The 18,063-nt window shown below is 42.6% G+C and overlaps 1 protein-coding gene across 1 annotated transcript in view; it reads right to left on the bottom strand.

Annotated features, from left to right (window-relative positions):
* Nucleotides 1-18,063, bottom strand: part of JADE2 (jade family PHD finger 2) — a 144,117-nt gene that overhangs the window by 85,716 nt on the left and 40,338 nt on the right. The window contains exon 4 of the mRNA XM_079968102.1: nt 13,186-13,343. Coding sequence (XP_079824228.1) covers nt 13,186-13,343 — 158 coding nt within the window. The remainder of the gene's footprint in view (nt 1-13,185; nt 13,344-18,063) is intronic.

The raw sequence follows: 18,063 nt of genomic DNA, 5'->3' as shown, positions 1-18,063 counted from the left end.
TAAAATAAAATAAAATAAAATAAAATAAAATAAAATAAAATAAAATAAAATGCATGTATTCTGAAAGGTGGATAAGGGTGATTGGTTCCATGTGCCTACCGAACAGCAACTATGCAGGAATGCACTATGTAGTGCCATGCAACTGGAAGCCAGCGGCCATTTCAGGTACCGTATTTTTTGCTCTATAAGATGCACCAGACCACAAGACGCACCTAGTTTTTGGAGGAGGAAAACAAGAAAAAAAATATTCTGAATCCCCGAAGCCAGAATAGCAAGAGGGATCGCTGTGCAGCAAAAGCAGTGATCCCTCTTGCTGTTCTGGCTTCTGGGATAGCTGCACAACCTGAATTCGCTCCATAAGACGCACACACATTTCCCCTTACTTTTTAGGAGGGAAAAAAGTGAGTCTTATAGAGCAAAAAATACAGTATTTCAAATCTTCACTACACAACTGTCCTTGGGGAAACATTTGTGTGGAGCATGCAATATATGGCCCAGGATATCCACAAAAAAAGACACAGTCGTACCTTGGAAGTCGAACAGCTTAGTTCCCGAACGTTTTGGCTCCCAAAAGTTGCAAACCCAGAAGTGACTGTTCCAGTTTGCGAACTATTTTTGGAAGCCGAACATCTGATGGGGCTTCCAATTGGCTGCAGGAACTTCCTGCAGCCAATCAGAAGCCATGCTTCGGTTTTCGAATGCTTTGGAAGTCAAGTGGACTTCAAGAACAGATTCCGTTCAACTTCCAAGGTACAACTTTACAGACTCCTGGTCATGTTTTATGCCTTAGGCACAGCCCATTTTCCGTTGCTGCAACTAGTGATCACTTCTGGCTAGCTGTTACTATATTTGCAGACAGTGCTTGTTGCATCAAGGCCAGTCAGGGCATATCTTTGAATGGCTGCAACAGCCCTGACACACTCAACGAAACTGCAGAAGCAAAATTTTTTAAAACATGTTAGTTTTAATAGCTGCAGGGTCACCTCATATATGTTTCTGAGCACACACATACAATACAGTAATCATGCACTTAACTGTGTATTGCATAAATGTGGCAACCACATGTGTACCATACCAGTCTACTTGCCAGGGAACAGTTGTTGGCCAAAAATTCTGGTATTCTCTGTAACAAACCAACCTAGGCTTGCCCCTGAGTAGTAATATTATGATGTTATTGTTGTTGTTCTTATTAAAATTTATTATTCGCCCTTCACCCCAAGGTCCCAGGGCCGGTTACAACAATTAAAACACTGCATGAGAAATTGCCAGAGGCACTGGGGGGGGTGGAATAAGCCAATAGCTGAACTATGAAGCTGGTGCGTGGTTGAAAAATGGTTCAATCCAGCTCCTGAGTATTCGGCATCATGAATGCTAACCAGCAAGAACAAATGTGTTTTCTTATTTTATATACAAACTGTTCCTCTTTAATGTGCTAGATAGGCATGCTACATCATTCCATATACTAATTCCCTTATGCAAATCCTTAATTTTATTATGGCAAATGCATTAGTCAGTCATCTTCTCTCTACCTACATTGTAGTATAAAGCCTTCGTGGCCAATGCCTATAAACAAATCAGCTTATTAAAGTGGGAAGATAGTTCTGCTAGCAGTCTTCAATGAAATCTGACATTGTTATTTACTGCCACCTTGATTCACTCAGGAATTATTTTACAAAAATAGCACAACTCAAAAAATAATAATGAGACACACTGTAAAAGGGATGTTTTTCATTTTCTGATAATTATAGCTGCTTATTAAATGTATCTGGCAAAAAGATTTAGAGCTTTGCCAAATCTTATGACTTTCACAGACATGGGAAGGGGCTAGTGATATTATTATTTTTTTTTGGGGGGGGGGGAGAGAAATCCTAGGAAAGAATGAAAAGTTTTCCGAAATCATACCCACTGGTAAACTAACAAAATATCATTCAATGAAAGTAAAAGCTGTAATCCTATCTACAAGTAACACTCTATGGATAAAAAAGTCCAAAAGCTAGTAAGTCCCCTTGCACTGGTGGGATCTGAAGGCATGACAATGCAGCAGGTGTGCTGTTGCACAAGAAGCAAAAAAAACAGAGCCGGGGGGGGGGGGAGAGAGAATGAATCCCACACTCACTCCGATATCATTTCTCACCCTGAGAGACAACGGTATGGAATGGTATATAAAATCTGCAGATGAGGTGACAGAAGTTTAGAAACTCCCACTGAAGTCAAGAGATATCCCAAAATGTCTGGAAACAAACATCTCTGAATCATAGCTCCCTCAACTATCGGAAGCATTCTTCTCCCACTCCCGCCCAGAAAACTCTTCTGTGTAGACAAAAGGGCAATCCACACACAGAACCCATCTCCGTGCATGAATGGCATGTACTAAGCCGCCATGACTATGACCCTTAAAATCAAGTGTTGTAGCAGGGAGCAATATAGGATTTTAAATGTTAATAAACTTTCCCATGAAGTCTTCCAACTTTTCACTGGGCATCAATAGCCACTGGTCTGTTTACATAGCAACCAAATTACATATGGGCTCCAGCTGCCATGTATACATCAAGGACACTATGATCCCTCTTTGGTAGACATCTCACCATCTCTCCGTTATTAGTGAGAATCAGTGCCATTGTGATAATTGTTATCAGAAAGCGAATTATTATAGTTTATTGGTGGGTGTGGGAGGACAGCAACACTTTCCACACTTTTTCACCGAGGAGTGCAAATGAATAGTTGTCTGTTTCATTGCTGAAAGAATTCTGAAAATATTGCTGCTTTGATAATTAGATAAATAATTCCAGATGCTTTTGTATTAGTAATTTGGCTCCAGTTAATGTATTGCTCCATCCTTCCCCCTTTCAAAGCTTATTTTCATACACTTTTGGCAACACTGATACCAATTCTCAAACACGAGCTGGCTCATTAAATTGAAATTAACAATGTGTTAGAAACCTTATCCCTCGTTTTTAAAAGAGAGAGAGAGAGTTGGCATCTAAAGTCTACTACCAGAGAAATACCTTTGGTTTGGATCACTTCCAGCTCTACCAAGAGCACTGTCTAGAATGGAATATCTCAGCTGGTGGCATGTTTGAGAGAGTTAAAATGTGATGCATTTCTGAACTCATCTCTATGCCCTATGAGATTAGGAGCTGGACTTAGGCTTATGTGCTCCCTTTCCTGCTCTGTTCCCATCCTCCCCAAGCCACACAGGAATCATAACCTATATTAGCTAACGCACATGTGTTTTCTATGCATTGTGATGAGGGTGGGGAAGAGGCGTGGAAAAGTATCATGCAAACAGTCCTGCCTGTGTCTCCCTCCTTTAAGACTTTGGGTCAAAAGAATTCACAGGACTACAGTAAGGGCCCAAGAATTTTAAGCTGAGAGACACTGACTTGGCTCAAGGCCACCCAGTGAGCTTTGTGGCTCAGCAGGGATTTCAGTCTGCATCTCTCACATTCAGTCCCAGCACTTTATCCACTTCATCACAGGAATGAAACTTAAAACCCTTACCATGATTGTTTACTATCCACCCTAGCCACAGCGAACAATGCCTGTAGAAGTGAGTCAGAAAACAGGTTTTCTTTTGAATTGCCTGGATTCAATGCTAAGCTGCTCTGTTACTTTCTGCAAGTCCACCACAGGCTCGCCATGGACCAGGAAAGTTTTTCTTGTTATCACATGCGCATTTGCATATGTGCACGTGGTTGTTTTAACTCATTGAAATTTCAACGCATCAAGCAACAACACTACTAATACGTGCCACAATTCTCTTCTGAATAAGAAATACAGGAGGTTCTCAGCAAGCTGCAGACTATGTCACTTGAAAAGCTGACTTCATTGCAACCTATTCCAACTGTACTAAGTGACAGCATGTGCCCCCCCACTCATTTTGATCCACAAAAATGAACACTACAAATCCCATTATGCATCGAGCCTTCACAACAAATATGAATATGCATACAACTTGGCCACATTCCTATGCAGCTCTGAAAATTCCACAGGAAATCTGTTCCGGGGGAGGTGTCTGAAGATACATTTTTAACAGGTTAAAAATAAATAAACAAACAGGAAGACTAAGCTGCCATCCTAGACAGCATGCCTAAAATAGATCCCAAGCTGTTATTGGTGTATTAAAATAGCCTGACACTCAGCCGACTAGTTAAGTCCAAAAAGTGTTGGTGTTCATGCCTTCCCACTTTTAACATTTCTAGAAAAAATTGACAGGCTGAACAAATGAATTATTTAAGTCTGAACTCCAGTCCATCATCCAGAAGATAACTGCCACGCAGAGTCCTTGAGAATAAAAGCACTTGCGACCTACAGCAGTGTCTCCGAGGGATAATCGGGAGTCTATTATTAAAACACAAGAGATTAAGGGGAACATTTTCAGTATTTTATGGAATGGCTTATGGATACAAATCGAATCAAGACACTGAGCGACAAGTAAAGATTTGGTTCCATTCCAACAAAAACAGAGGGACAGATTTTTGGGGTGAGGGGATTGGATGACAAAAAGCAATTTTGCTGTATTGTAAATATCAGCAATGTTCAATGATATTAGTTGCATATTTGCCGCTCGATGCACCAGCTGTTAATGCCTATTCTGAGTGGCCCTTCTGAGTGGTAGGAATGGATTGGGCAGTAGGGGGAACTGAATACTCACTTGTCAGGCTTTGGGACCAAGGAGATACTGCATACGTAAATCAGTTCTTGAAAACAGAGTGGAGTTTTAAGGGGGCACTGGGTGCCAGTCATGATCTATGCCCCCTCTTTGTTGCAGACAGTGTGAGTGTGGAGTAAGGGGCACATTTCTGCATATGTGATGGGAGGGAAGCGTAAAAATTTGTGGGATGGAACTTCTCAGAGATAGTGTGCACTGCCGACAGAAGCTAAATCCAAATCTGTTTTTTACAGTCCTAGCCTGGCTGTTGTTACTGAGATCCTGCTGGCCTAAAATTTATGGCTTGTGGACTCTGGTTTTTGGGATGGTGGTGTCAAAAGTTGTGTAGGTCTGAGCTAGACCAGAGTTACTAACATTAAAAGGACTAGGATTGATTATCGAAGCAACATAAAGTTTCCAGAAGTGTTTCAATTAAAAATGCATGCATTTGCAACCACCTATTAAAAGACAAGAGAAACTGTATTTGGTGGGTGTGCACACTCATGCATCTGCTATGTGCTTCAAATCCTGTACAGCTGATTAGAATTCTATGAAATCTGACCTATAAAAATATTAACGAGGCTACTCACAGAGATGAATTCAGGCAAGAAATGTATATTGCCATTAAAAAAATATGGTATCATTTGCACAGCTTTATACAGAATGGGAATGACTAGAAACAATAATTCAAAGTTACATGTTTACAGGGTAGGAGAGGGAAGCTACACCCGAGGCCAGTGCATACATGAAAGCTGCAGTCCTAAGTACAGTGGTACCTCAGGTTACATACGCTCCAGGTTGCATACGCTTCAGGTTACAGACTCCGCTAACCCAGAAATAGTGCTTCAGGTTAAGAACTTTGCTTCAGGATGAGAACAGAAATCGTGCTCCGGTGGCGCAGCGGCAGCAGGAGGCCCCATTAGCTAAAGTGGTGCTTCAGGTTAAGAAAAGTTTCAGGTTAAGAAAGGACCTCCGGAATGAATTAAGTACTTAACCCGAGGTACCACTGTACATTTACAGTGGTGCCTCGCAAGACGAAATTAATCCATTCCGTGAGGCTCTTCGTATAGCGGTTTTTTCGTCTTGCGAAGCAAGCCCACTGACAGCTTAGCGGATTAGCGCTATTAGCGGTTTAGCGGCTTTTAGCGGATCAGCTGATAAGCGGCTTAGGGCTTAGGAAAAGGGGGGGAGGGGAAAAACCCCGCAGGAACTCGCAAGACATTTTCGTCTTGCGAAGCAAGCCCATAGGGAAATTCGTTTTGCGAAGCGCCTCCAAAACGGAAAACCCTTTCGTCTAGCGGGTTTTCCGTCTTGCGAGGTGTTCGTCTTGCGGGGCACCACTGTACTTGGGAATAAACCCCAATGAATTCAATGGTTTGAAGCTGGCCTGTTTCAAACAAACCATAGCTAAGATTGGCAAACTGGCTTAAGTTTTAGTTTGTAACAACAACAACAACAACAACAATAACAACAACAACAACCAGAGCAAAACCTTATAATCTGCTCATTGCAGCCATGTCTGAGAAGAGAGGAGGGAGAGTACTCAAGCCCAAGGTTTGTTGCAGATTGTTGTCATCACGATAAACAATGGTTCATCTTGATACTTGAACCACCTCACCAGTTACTAAGGTGAAATCCAAGAATTATAGAGGATACTGATTTCACAACCTGTCACACCCAGAAAAAAAGTCCTCATCAAGCATCCCTGTTTCAAAAGTATTAATACACCAGATCTCGATGCTGTTGTAAGACACTGTCTAGTGAAAACACTAATCAAGAACAGTTGCTCAATGACCCAGAATGTACTTACAAACAGATTCATATTACACATGGAGTATACACAGAAAAGGCACTGTCAGAAAGTTGTGACTGTTTGCAAAGCATTTTGAGGTCTTTCAGTACAGTACTGCAAAAACGGGGATATAGCTATCATCAACTGCTTAACCATAAGCAGTTCCAATTCCTTTTTAACAGAAACAAGTTTCCAATTGAACATTTCCTTGCATTAATAAAAAGTCACTTTATAAGGAGCAAGACCACTGCTTCAGCTCAGTTAGACCAGGGGTCCATCTAGTTCTCTAGAACCTTAAGCAGAGGTTCTCTGCTATGGAGGTACCCTGCTATGGACATCCTTTTTTAACTGGAAATGCCAGGAGTTGAAACTGGAACTTAATGTTTCCAAGCTGTGGTTTCTACCACTGAACTCTACCATTTTATTCGGCTGATTCACGAGTGGCATTCAACAAGTGCAGGTTCCCTGCATGCCTGAGAACCCTGCATGATCAGGGATCTCAATCACATGGGGAGCCAGGATCCCCACTTCAGATCTTCAGCCCTAATGGAGGTGTGGAGTGGTGAGGGCTAGGATTAGCAGGAGATGTGACTCTGGGGGCAGAGCCACGTTGTGGGCCCTACTCTGTCTGACTCTTTCTCCCCGACATGATTTGGAGAAACTATTGAAGGGGACTATCAATTCAAATTGTTGCAGCCATTTGGTCTCTTAAAAAATTGCCATGAACTTCTCTGCAAAAAAAATAAAGAAATAACAGAACTTTAACAGAAAAGGATGGTGAAGAAACGATTGCCTAGCATGAGCAATATAGCTGTCAGGGCAGACAATCTGGAGGCAAATGGGTTCAAGCAAGACAGGTTTCACAGTGATGATACTGAATGGCGGTGGAGAGCGGGTCAGTGGGTATCATCTCTGGAATGCCAGCACAGTGGTGCAAAGAGTAAGGCACTGGGAGGCTGCCTTCCCAAATTCATGATGCAAGACGCCTGTGCCAAAATTTTGCCAGGTAAGAGACACAATGATAATGGAGAGCAAAGAAATTAATACATGGTATGAAGCAGACTTTAAATGGGAACAAGAGAGAGGACTGTGGCTGGATCAAACGGGCTCAGACCCAAGAAAACCATCAAGAAATCACTTCTTCCTTTGTATTCAGTAACAGTAATGGGAGCATTCTTACTTCTTGACCAAGTGGTTTCAAGGGGGCTTTCACTATCTAATTTAATTATATTTATATATCTTTAAATAAATCCTTCTTGCCTTCCCTACCCCAAGCTTCAGAATTCAGGAGCACTAGAAATATGTCCCACATCCTATTTTTCAGTCTGGGGCATGCACACCTAGAGGCAATGAGGAAGTAGGCTGTCAGTTTATAGATACCCAAGCTTAAAGATGAAAAGAAAAGCAAAAAAAATATTTCCCTTCAGAAGCCAATGACTTCATTGCTGGGAGAAGAGGAGGAACAGGCAGAGAAATTATCTTGCTTCCGTCTTTCCCTCCCAGGGGAAAAAAATTATCTGTGCATCATCTAAACATTTGCTAACTAAGGAAGATTATTTGTCTATGGCATGTAGCGGAATTATTTCCTAAATGTGTCATGACATGCTATTGCCTGTGTTTGTGGCTTCCAGACCTTGGTATGGCTCTTTTCCCCTCTAGGAATTTCCAGTGTAAATCACTGTCAAGAATGACAGCATTAGCACAACAGAACACAGGGCATTTGTCTCCTTGCTGGCTTAAAACCCCACCGCCTTCATTTTCACTTTCAGAGAGGCATTTACGCTGTCCCATTATGAAGAGACCTTAAAGAGGGGGCAATTGCCCATTTTTGTTTGAGCAAGCATTAGGTCATCTGTGCTGTTTATTTGAGCAAATTGAAAAGAAAACATTAAGAGGAAGGTCTGAGATTCCAAATGTTGCAGTGGAAGGATGTGGTATAACTGGTAAAAAAGAAGAAGAAAGTTGCTACTTTGTTCATGTACAGGTTCTGTAAGTCACATATTCTTACCTCATTCCCCACATGTCACCTCAACAGCTTTAAGGCCCTCCCCAGGTGTGTATACTGTAGGAATGGGGACACTGCAGAAAAAAGGGCAGTAGTTGCTAAGCTGCATGGCAGAGCCATCCCTCTCTAACGAGTAGCCAAATCCCTCTTGTAAGTAAGGTGTGGGATTTTCCAAGGCTTCTTTGGCATGAGGGTTTTGTGACTATTTTCAGATGGCACAAAATCAATCCAAATAATCTACTCATATATTAGACACGGGCAGCTTTGTAAAGCCTTGAAGCACCTGCTCCTTATTCAACTGGTCCAGGGTAGTCACTCTGGAAAAAAAGATTAGAGCGACTGTTCAAGGGCCAACTATGTAGCTACTTCATCTTTATGGGGGAAACGTGGTTTCAGACATCACAAAGTCTCCCTACAGCAGTTCTAACATCAGCTAACCAGGACTGACTTTGTAACATCTGAAAGAAAATTTCCGAAGAGTCTGAAACCCCTCCATAAATTCAGTTTTTATTTGAAGCCTGCTTTTGAACAAAACAGAAAACATATTTCCAGGGTCTCACATGTACAGAATGTTGAGGGCGCATGTTTTTGTCATAAAGCGAAACGTGCAAAGTGTTGTTTATAGCCAGAAGTCATAAACTCTGTGTTTGAAATCCGCCTTCCTCTTTTGAACGGGACTATCATCTAGCATATGACAGAAAGTGGAAAACACCTGGACAAGTGATTATGCCCCTGGGGTATTCAGAGAAGGAACAATACATGCATACATCCCCTGTCCCTCCTTCCTGTTTGCTGCCATAAAGACAGCCGTCAGTGTCACTATTTATATTCCACACTCCTGGTTCTCTCTATTGCCTGCGCTAACTACAGTCATTTATGGCATGTGGTTATGCTACCCATTCTTAAAATGTGGTCACAACTGAGATACAACAGACTTGCAAGGCGGTAGCAACACTCCTGAAAAGTCACTCCTTTATTTTGAAACTTAGCTTAGGAGATAAAAGCTGCCTTGAAATGTTCCTATGGAAGTGGGACTCTAGTTTTTAGCCTATGAGAAAATGTAAGAAGTTGCAAACTGAAATGGCCACTTGACAGGAAATAACGGGCACTTTAGATGCACCTGCATTACTGACACAGGAAGCTGTGGTTTCCATCTTGACTCACTAATTTAGAATGATATGCAGATGGCTGAGCAAGGATGGATGTAGGAAAGGGATAGAAGTACAGATGAACTCTGCTGGGTGGCACCCTATCCACAGCCAACAGAGAAGGGCCACGTCCTGCAGAACTGTGAAAGGTGCTCCTGTATAGTTTGAGATGGTCCAGTCTACCAGCGGCAGACATTCTGGAGCTGGAAAGGGATTCAGGTGGCCTCCCTAAGGGATGGGTTGAACACACTGAATGACTGCAGCAGGCAATAGCATGTGACTGGCTATCTGAGAGCACCTGATTCCCAAGTGCAGGACACTTCCAGGCTGCGCTGCTGGTATCCCACATCAAACTTATTTCATCGTCTCAGACCACTGACCCTTGCAAGAGTGGCTAAAAAGTACATCAGGATCTATCTACTAGTACATTGTAGGATGATTTGTAGTAAAATTTCATTTCTAATGCCCCTAAATAGGATATCCCCTCAAATACATTGAAATCTCTCTTTTGTAGTACCTTGGATATAGATTTATACTTGCATATGGAGATTATTCAAGTGTATGGTTCATTGAGAGCAATAGTTAATTGAGGCTATCTCTTAATCACCACTTTGCTTCTGGCTCTGGCCTCTGAGCCACAATTTTGCACCTAGTTCTGGTTGATGGATCTTGGGGTTCTAGTTGCAACAGTCAAAAGTAGATCCTGCCAACCTTAGGTCTACCCATGACTGGTGTAGGAAATCAGTGCCTGGGGTTACACAAACCACTGCTTAAACCTTGGAAATCTGATAGGGCAGAACAAATGGGTCCAGTATAACCTTTGCCAAGAGTCAAGAGTTCTTCAGATGGTATTGTGAAATGCCAACAATGGCTTGATAGTGTGTGGCAGATGATTCAATTAGTTCAGAAAAGATGGTAGAATAATGAAGACTGAAGCACAACAGCCCTAGGACTGGACACATTTCCTTACTCAAGAAAAATGCTTTTGGTTTATGCAAAAGCATTTTTCTCCCCCTTTGCAACACTGTACAACACAGCTTCCATATGCAATCCCTTGGTCTCGGTATATCATTCAGAGTCCTCAGTCCAACATGGAGTTAGGAACATTTAAGCCTTGATTTCAAAGGCTTTATGGGTGCCCACCTCTGTGCTGGGCTGAGTCCAGAGCCTTTGGCTACCTCCTCAGTGGGGTGAAAGAGCAGATCACATTAAACAAACTGCTTGCCTGCAAAGTATACTTGCCAAAAAAAAAAAAAAGTGAACCCGTTTAGTCTGTCTTTAAATAGGCACCTCCGGCCCAGGCAACGTCAGGCTATCACTTTTCATCTTGACACAGCACCAAAATCAACCTTCAGCTCTAGAGCAGGACATTTACGACTACAGACTGTGGTTGTATATCAAAGTTGGTAAAAATAGATATTCCACCCAACATTTCTTTAAGGATTAAATAAACTTCAAATTCCATTTTTATGGCTTCCATTTTGGACGCATTTAGATTCCTCATTGAAGTTTGGTTGTTTTCCAGTCGTGTCATTCATCCCCCAACCTTCCCCAAATCCTTATGGAAGGAGATGAGTGCACAAAAGTTTATTTCATAACTTTCCTCCACCAATAGCTGTTGCTGCTGTCACTGCTGGACAAGCTGTGCTTCAGGCAGTTATTGACTTTACTGAAATATTTCCATACTTTTTTGGGGGGAGGGGAGGAATTTCCTGCATGAAATCTGAAAACACCTTAATGCGCTTAAAATCCTCCTGAGCACTTTCAACGCACTGATTTTCACAGATTAAGAGTGGGCTTCAGAATTACATGTAACATCTTTTAAGTGCAGAAAGCCCCAGGATCTTTGATATCGATATCAAAGTTGACTTGAAAAGACACAGGAAAGAAAAAAGAAATGGCAAAATGCAGAGGCAGGGATGTTCTTGGCCAAAGCCTGCTCAAATGCTAGTCAGTTGCTTTTGCAGTACATCATGTGCAAGAGCAGCCTTGAATTAGTTTAAATAGGACCTTTTCCATTTGGGCTTCAGCGTTTAATAAGAAGCTAATAAGGATGCCAGGAGATGGGAGATCTGGGTTTGGAACTGTTCTGTGCCAGAATTCTTTTGCAGAATCTTGAACAATTACTTACTAAGAGTTGTATTCTATCATAAAGTCTTAACCCGGGTTATCACAGCACCAAGCCATAAACATCTGATCTACAAGATATACCATGAAAAGGGAAAGACAAAAGCCTATTCAACACCATTAACTTCTCAGCACTGGCCACTCACTTAGGTATGTTGTGCCAATATGTCCCAACAATAACAATACTTCTCAAAATCATGGGGTGTCTCACAGTCAGCCTCATCCACGAGGAGTCACAGGATGCCCCAGGAAAAAGCCAGATTCCCAGTGGAAATTTGTGTCCTTGTGGCAGCACACTTGTTGTGGCAATCACTTCCCTGAAGCTGCATCTACAGGCAGCTTGGACCACATTATGGTTTCTATAAGAATGCATTCCTGGGGATGGTCAAATGTGCAATACATAGAGAACAATTTCAGAGTTTCAAGTGACCCTATATGACAGGTACGTCCAACTTCCAAGAGACTGCGATCTACTCCCACTATTAAAAAAATGAGGATGAGCCAAAGTTGTTGAGCTTTTTTGGGGGGGGCATCGGGGTCCCAGGATTGACCAGGGACACCCCGCAATCAACCTGTTGGACATCCCTGCCATATAATGTATCACTGAAAGAAACTCTGAAAACAAGAAGATAGAATGCAGTTCTGCCCAGTTTGGATTTATGAAAATCTTTGAAAACAGAATTTGGTGATACAGGGGGACATTTATCACTTATGTTCAAACACACTTGACTTTAACTTACCATAGTTGTCCTGTGACTTTGCAAAGCCATCAGAATAGGAAAGATCAGGAGGATGGAAAGCATAGCAACAGCCTGGGATTCATTATCCCCCAACAGCATTCCATATAATACAACCTGCAGTAGACTTTTGGCGGCCAAAATCCACTCAAATTATCTGGAGTAACAGCACAATTCTAATCATGTCTAGTAACAAGCAAGTCCTACTGAATTCAATTGGGCTTAACCCAGGCAAGCAGGTTTTGGATTGCCACCTCAGGGAAAATCATACCCAAGATAGATTTTCAGGTGCACATAAACCCTCTCATTAACAACTAACTCCTTTGAACCATTTCATGCTTGCAATCCGATTTCTGCTGGTGCAGTGGTTAAAGCTGGGACTGATCCTATTCCAACAGCAGCACAGCTAAGTTAATGCTGTTTCTGCCTTCTAGCTCAGAACCCAAGTGAGTCAAAGAAGAAATGAGATTCTCTCAGGCATATCAAACAGCTCTAAATCAGAAAGCAGTTTGTTGATATCATAACAGCTATTGGAGGATGCCACATGGTGACACTGGGCCTGACTCTTAACTCCCTCACAGGAAAAGTTAACCCCATAAAGCTACCCAATACAACTGGGATCATGTAAAGATTCCTCATTAAATCATAGGAGGCAGAACATGGCACTCTCTGAAGGGGGAAAACCAACTGAAGGTATCTCACAAGCAGAAGAACATCAGGCTTACCTAACCACTGGTTCAGGGATTGTTTCTGTATTTGCTGGCACCTGAACACCTTTCTCCCACTCTTGCCTCCAGGGATCAGCAAGGATGTAGTACTCATCTGGGCTCAGTTGGTAAGAATCTGGGATTTTCATAGCTGTTATCAGATCGGTACGAAAAACCTGGAGAAGAAGATGAGAGTGGGACAGTGAGAGGCAGGACACATCCTTGGCCTTTGGGAGTAGAAATTCATGTCTACCACCTGGCTGTACCATGTATATATGGGGGGAACCTCTTCAGGCCTTAGATAATTAAGGGAAGTTATTAGATACACAAAAGCAAATGTACCATATTTTTTGCCCCATAGGACGCACTTTTTCCCTCCAAAAATGAAGGGGAAATGTGTGTGCGTCCTATGGGGCGAATGCAGGCTTTCGCTGAAGCCTGGAGAGCGAGAGGCATCGGTGTGCACCGACCCCTCTCGCTCTCCAGGCTTCAGGAAGCTATCCGCAAGCCTTGCAAGCCCGGCGGGAGGTCCCGCCGGGCGCGCGAGGCTTGGGGCGGCAGCCTGCAGCCTGAAGCACGGGGAGCCCTCCGGAGGGCGCCCCGTGCTTCGCGCAGGTGTGCGCAAGGCTTGGGGCGGCAGCTGTGGCTGGGGGGAGAAATAATTTTTTTTATTCATTTCCCCCCCAAAAAAACGAGGTGCGTCCTATGGGCCGGTGCGCCCTATAGGACGAAAAATACAGTAGCTAATAAGTTAGCTCTTATATACATGCTGAGCTCTTACATCAGTACTGAATATTGTCAAAAGGAACCACTGTCAAGGAAACTTGGAACCAATTGTGTGCAAGTTACTCTGAAGAAAGAGTTGGAAGTGCAAAACAAATAATTTTTGAAGGGAATGTCTCTGTATCCCAGGAGGACTTAAGGGTACTTGCTTCACTAGGAATCCATTTGTCAGCACAGTCTCACTCACGGAGATAACTACTGGAATTAGTACTGCAGGGTAGCTTCACTGAACCCTACTTTCTGTTTGTTTTCTTGTCTCTGTAGTTTCTTGAAATTTCCCAGCAATTCACTCTAACCCACAAAGATTGACTGATTGAAACTGTTTTCTCTGATGAGTCATCTCCTTTAGCATATACATGCTGTGAACTGTTCCAGGGAATTATTTTTTTTAAAGTCAGAGCAGAGTTACTCCTCAAAAGATGCATATGCTTAGCTTGGACGCATAAAGGATTTTGACTTCTTGCTAACAGTAGTAGTAGTAATACTGGTGGTGCTAGTAGCAGCTGAAATATTGTTAATATATATCATTATATTTTGTCACGTAATTATTGTTATCACATTATTTTCCAATCTTCAACCCCCGACACCCCAAGTTCATTCATTTTCATTTCCACACAAAAAGTCTAAAAGGGGGTCTCCATTTAGTTATCACTAAATGTCCTCCTCCAGCCCAGTATGAAGACTTTATCTCAAAAAAAACCCTCCAACATCCATTACTGGAACAATAATCCATAATTACTTGTTGTCGATTCATTAACATATACCCAGCTCCATGTCTTTCTCAAGTGCCTTCATTTGCCTGCAATATGTCTTGAACTGCAATAATGCCTCTTGCTTGCACAGAACCCTGTGGCCTTTACACAGCTGGAATAGAGTCACTGTACGGAGGTGCACTGCTTCCTTTGCTGTTCCCACTTTTGCCTCTGGCCTAGGAGTGAATGTGCCCCACCCCTGTGCTCTCTAGGGAGTTCAGAGAGATGTTTTAGCCTCATAAGGACCATATTAAGAAGTCTGCGTTAATAGACAGTGACTTCCTCAGGGCCACCCAGAGGGCTTCTTGGCCAAGTGTGGATTTCCAGTGTCCCAGCCAAACTAATGCACAGCGACACACTTCTACAGCGTAACAAAATGCTCTAAAATGGACACACAAGAGCGCAAGTGAGCCAACAGTTGGGCCTATCCAATCCGCTCCCAATAACAAAAGAAGTTTGACAAGAAAGAAAGGCAAAGAGGGGAATATAGGTTCTGATATTACTGAAGAACGAGGAATGTCCTAACTAAGGCTGCCACACTGCTCATCAAATGAGTCTCCATGGGGGGAGGGGGGAGGAAAAAATATTCAGCTGAATGTCACCCAATCCCTTCCTCCTTGACACAAGGGAACAAAAAGCAGCAGTGAGATGCCAGAGGAAGAAATCTAAAAAGCTAGTGCCCATGTCCTCTATGGTGAGGTAGATAGCATTTCTGGTTCAAACAAATGGCACTGAGCCTGTGTCACTTACTGACAACACTCATCCATTACTTTGGACACCTCTCAGGATACAGCATGAACTGGTCCAAACCAGAAGTTGTATCCCTTGATGGTGTCCTGCCCCACAGTTTTTACAAGGCTTGGAATTTCGGTTTGTGTCCCGCTAAACTAGCATATCTGGGAATTCTAGTTCCCAGAGATAGCGGCAACGTGGTCAACTGCAAACTTATGCATTCAATCAAGGAAATACAGCATGACTAGGAATGGTGGAAATGTTTACCCCAGAGTCTGTGGGGCAAGGTTCCTGTGATAAAAATGAACATGCCACCCAGACTGATCTCTGTCCTGAGGGGATTCTCCATACTGCCTTGGTCCTGGGAAAATCCCCAAAATTCTTTGATGCTCACGCTATGTTCTGTTATCCTGCAGTGCTGTGGGTCCTGACAGAGGAGCAAAGTAATTAGACTTTGCGTGCCCTGTTGCTGGTCCAAAGACTAGTGGAAAGAGCATATATATCTCCACTCCTACCACACCCACAATCGCTCAGAGGGCTCATCTACTCTGGCACCATATGGGGGGAAAGCTACCTTCAGTAGGTGGCACAATAGACACTTGGACATTTGGGAGTTGTACTGGAAACTGTTTGAAGGAAGCACACGCCCATCAGGTTCTGCCAGGACCTATTCTCCTCCCGCTTTTCTTCCTCCCATCACCCACTGCTTCCTTCTTTTAGTTTTGTTCTGGTTGTATTTACTTTAACTACATAATACTGCACTGCAAATTGCTATGCTCCGTTGCTGATCTTTCTCTTTATTTTCATTGCCTTTATTCCTTGACTGTATCAAGGAAAATAAAAATAAATAGAACTCTGAGCATGATTTGAAATTGGCATGTATCAAATGAAAAGTTACTCCATCTTACTTCTGTGTAAATCAGAGGATGAATAGGTGTTCCAAGTTTCATATGGCACTCCACATTAATATGGAAGCCGCCAGTTGCTTGAGCAAAAGTCCAAACGCTGTCCTTTTTCCAGACAATGGGTGAACTTAGTACAGCCTCAGAAACATTTAATTTAAAACTAATTTAGCAACTGAAATGACTCAGGTTTTCCACTGTGCTAGCCTTTCCTAGGGCATGTTGATGTTTTCTTTCTTGTAATTGAATGGCTGGTCCAGATAAATGCAGCAGTGCAACTGCAGTCACCTGATTCTCATACATGTTACTCTTTTATATATTATTGCAGGCAGAGCAGCAAATTTTTTAAAAAAAAACCACCCTCCCACACCTGGATCTTTAGAAAGCATTCTTTTCAAATCAGAGCCCAATTCAGCAACCATCAAGATGCTGGATTGTTAAACATAAGGATTAAAACACAGCAGCAACCCCACAAAACTAAAGGTTGCATTGCCTTGTTACCAGAAGTAAGCATGACTACTAGCATGCTTCTTGACTCTCCACTGGGTTTATGCCAAAAGCAAACTGGAAAAGGACCAAGCTAATTGTAGCAGTGTTAAGAAAAATGCCATTAATTAGTTTACAGAAGCCAAAGACCCCAACCATATAATCTACTAATGATCAGAAACACAAAAACTGACCAGTTTAACGCTCATGGCACAATTGTTGTACAGCCAACAAAAGGCTAGCAGAAAGTCATATCAGTTCTTGCTAGATGTCTTTCAGCTGAGATGATTGTGTTTCACCCACATGTTAAGTAGAGTGTGGCACTTGAATGCTGGCACAGAACCAGGCAAATCTTTCTAGCCTGGGTAACTCAGGTCACCTTTTACTTTTTTAGACTATGCCTTGAGGAAGTTCATGCGAGATCATATACCACTTATAATAATTAGGGTGGTTCTTACAAGCTGGTGAGGACTCAGCTTGTATTTTTATTTATGAATACTACAAATCCATGGCACTCTAGTACATTACTAGTAAATACAGAGTAATCCCTCTGAAAGAAAGTGTCCCAGGTTTACATAAATACTCTGAGTAGAATTCAATGTCATGCTGTTACAAGTGTCCCCCCTGCACAAGCATATCAGCCTGCCTGGCAAAACATCCCACTCTTCCCCTCCCCTGCTGTTCTGGAGGTTCAGGGGGCACATGGAGGGGAGCAGGTGAATCCCACCCTCTGTCTTTAAAATAAGGAGGTGCAGATGGTTGCTAGAAGTGGTGGAAGCTTCTTCGCTTTCTGACTTCTCCCATCTTAACTTTTCTGCATGACCTGATTGAGACAGAAGTGTATACAAGCACCAGTGGAAATTTTGAAAGCCCACATTTTAGCGTGGTCCTGAAGGCAAACTTGTTCGTATATTTATCAGCCTTGGGAACGCCTTGTAAGTGGTGGGTTACAAGACTCCAACAACATGCATAGGGCATCCATAACATCTGCACCATGTGTACTTGTGAACCAATACAGGTAAGTATACATACCGCCCAATTTATTCAAACTTTATACTGTACACTGTTTTCAAGCTAGAAGGCTCACAGGGAACTAGATGTATGTGTGTACTGTGGTGGTAAGCATGTGCATGGAGTCTACCTCCACCATGAGTAGGGGATTTCCTGGCTGGTATTTGTATGAATCAACACTGTATCATTAGTTGAGCTAATGAAAGCTCTTTGTCTCTTCTCCCAGAAGT

Source organism: Podarcis cretensis (genome assembly GCF_951804945.1).
Source record: "Podarcis cretensis genome assembly, chromosome: 2".
NCBI lineage: Eukaryota > Metazoa > Chordata > Lepidosauria > Squamata > Lacertidae > Podarcis > Podarcis cretensis.
Note: the sequence above shows the minus strand (reverse complement) of the source record. Positions and strands in the feature narration are given on the sequence as shown.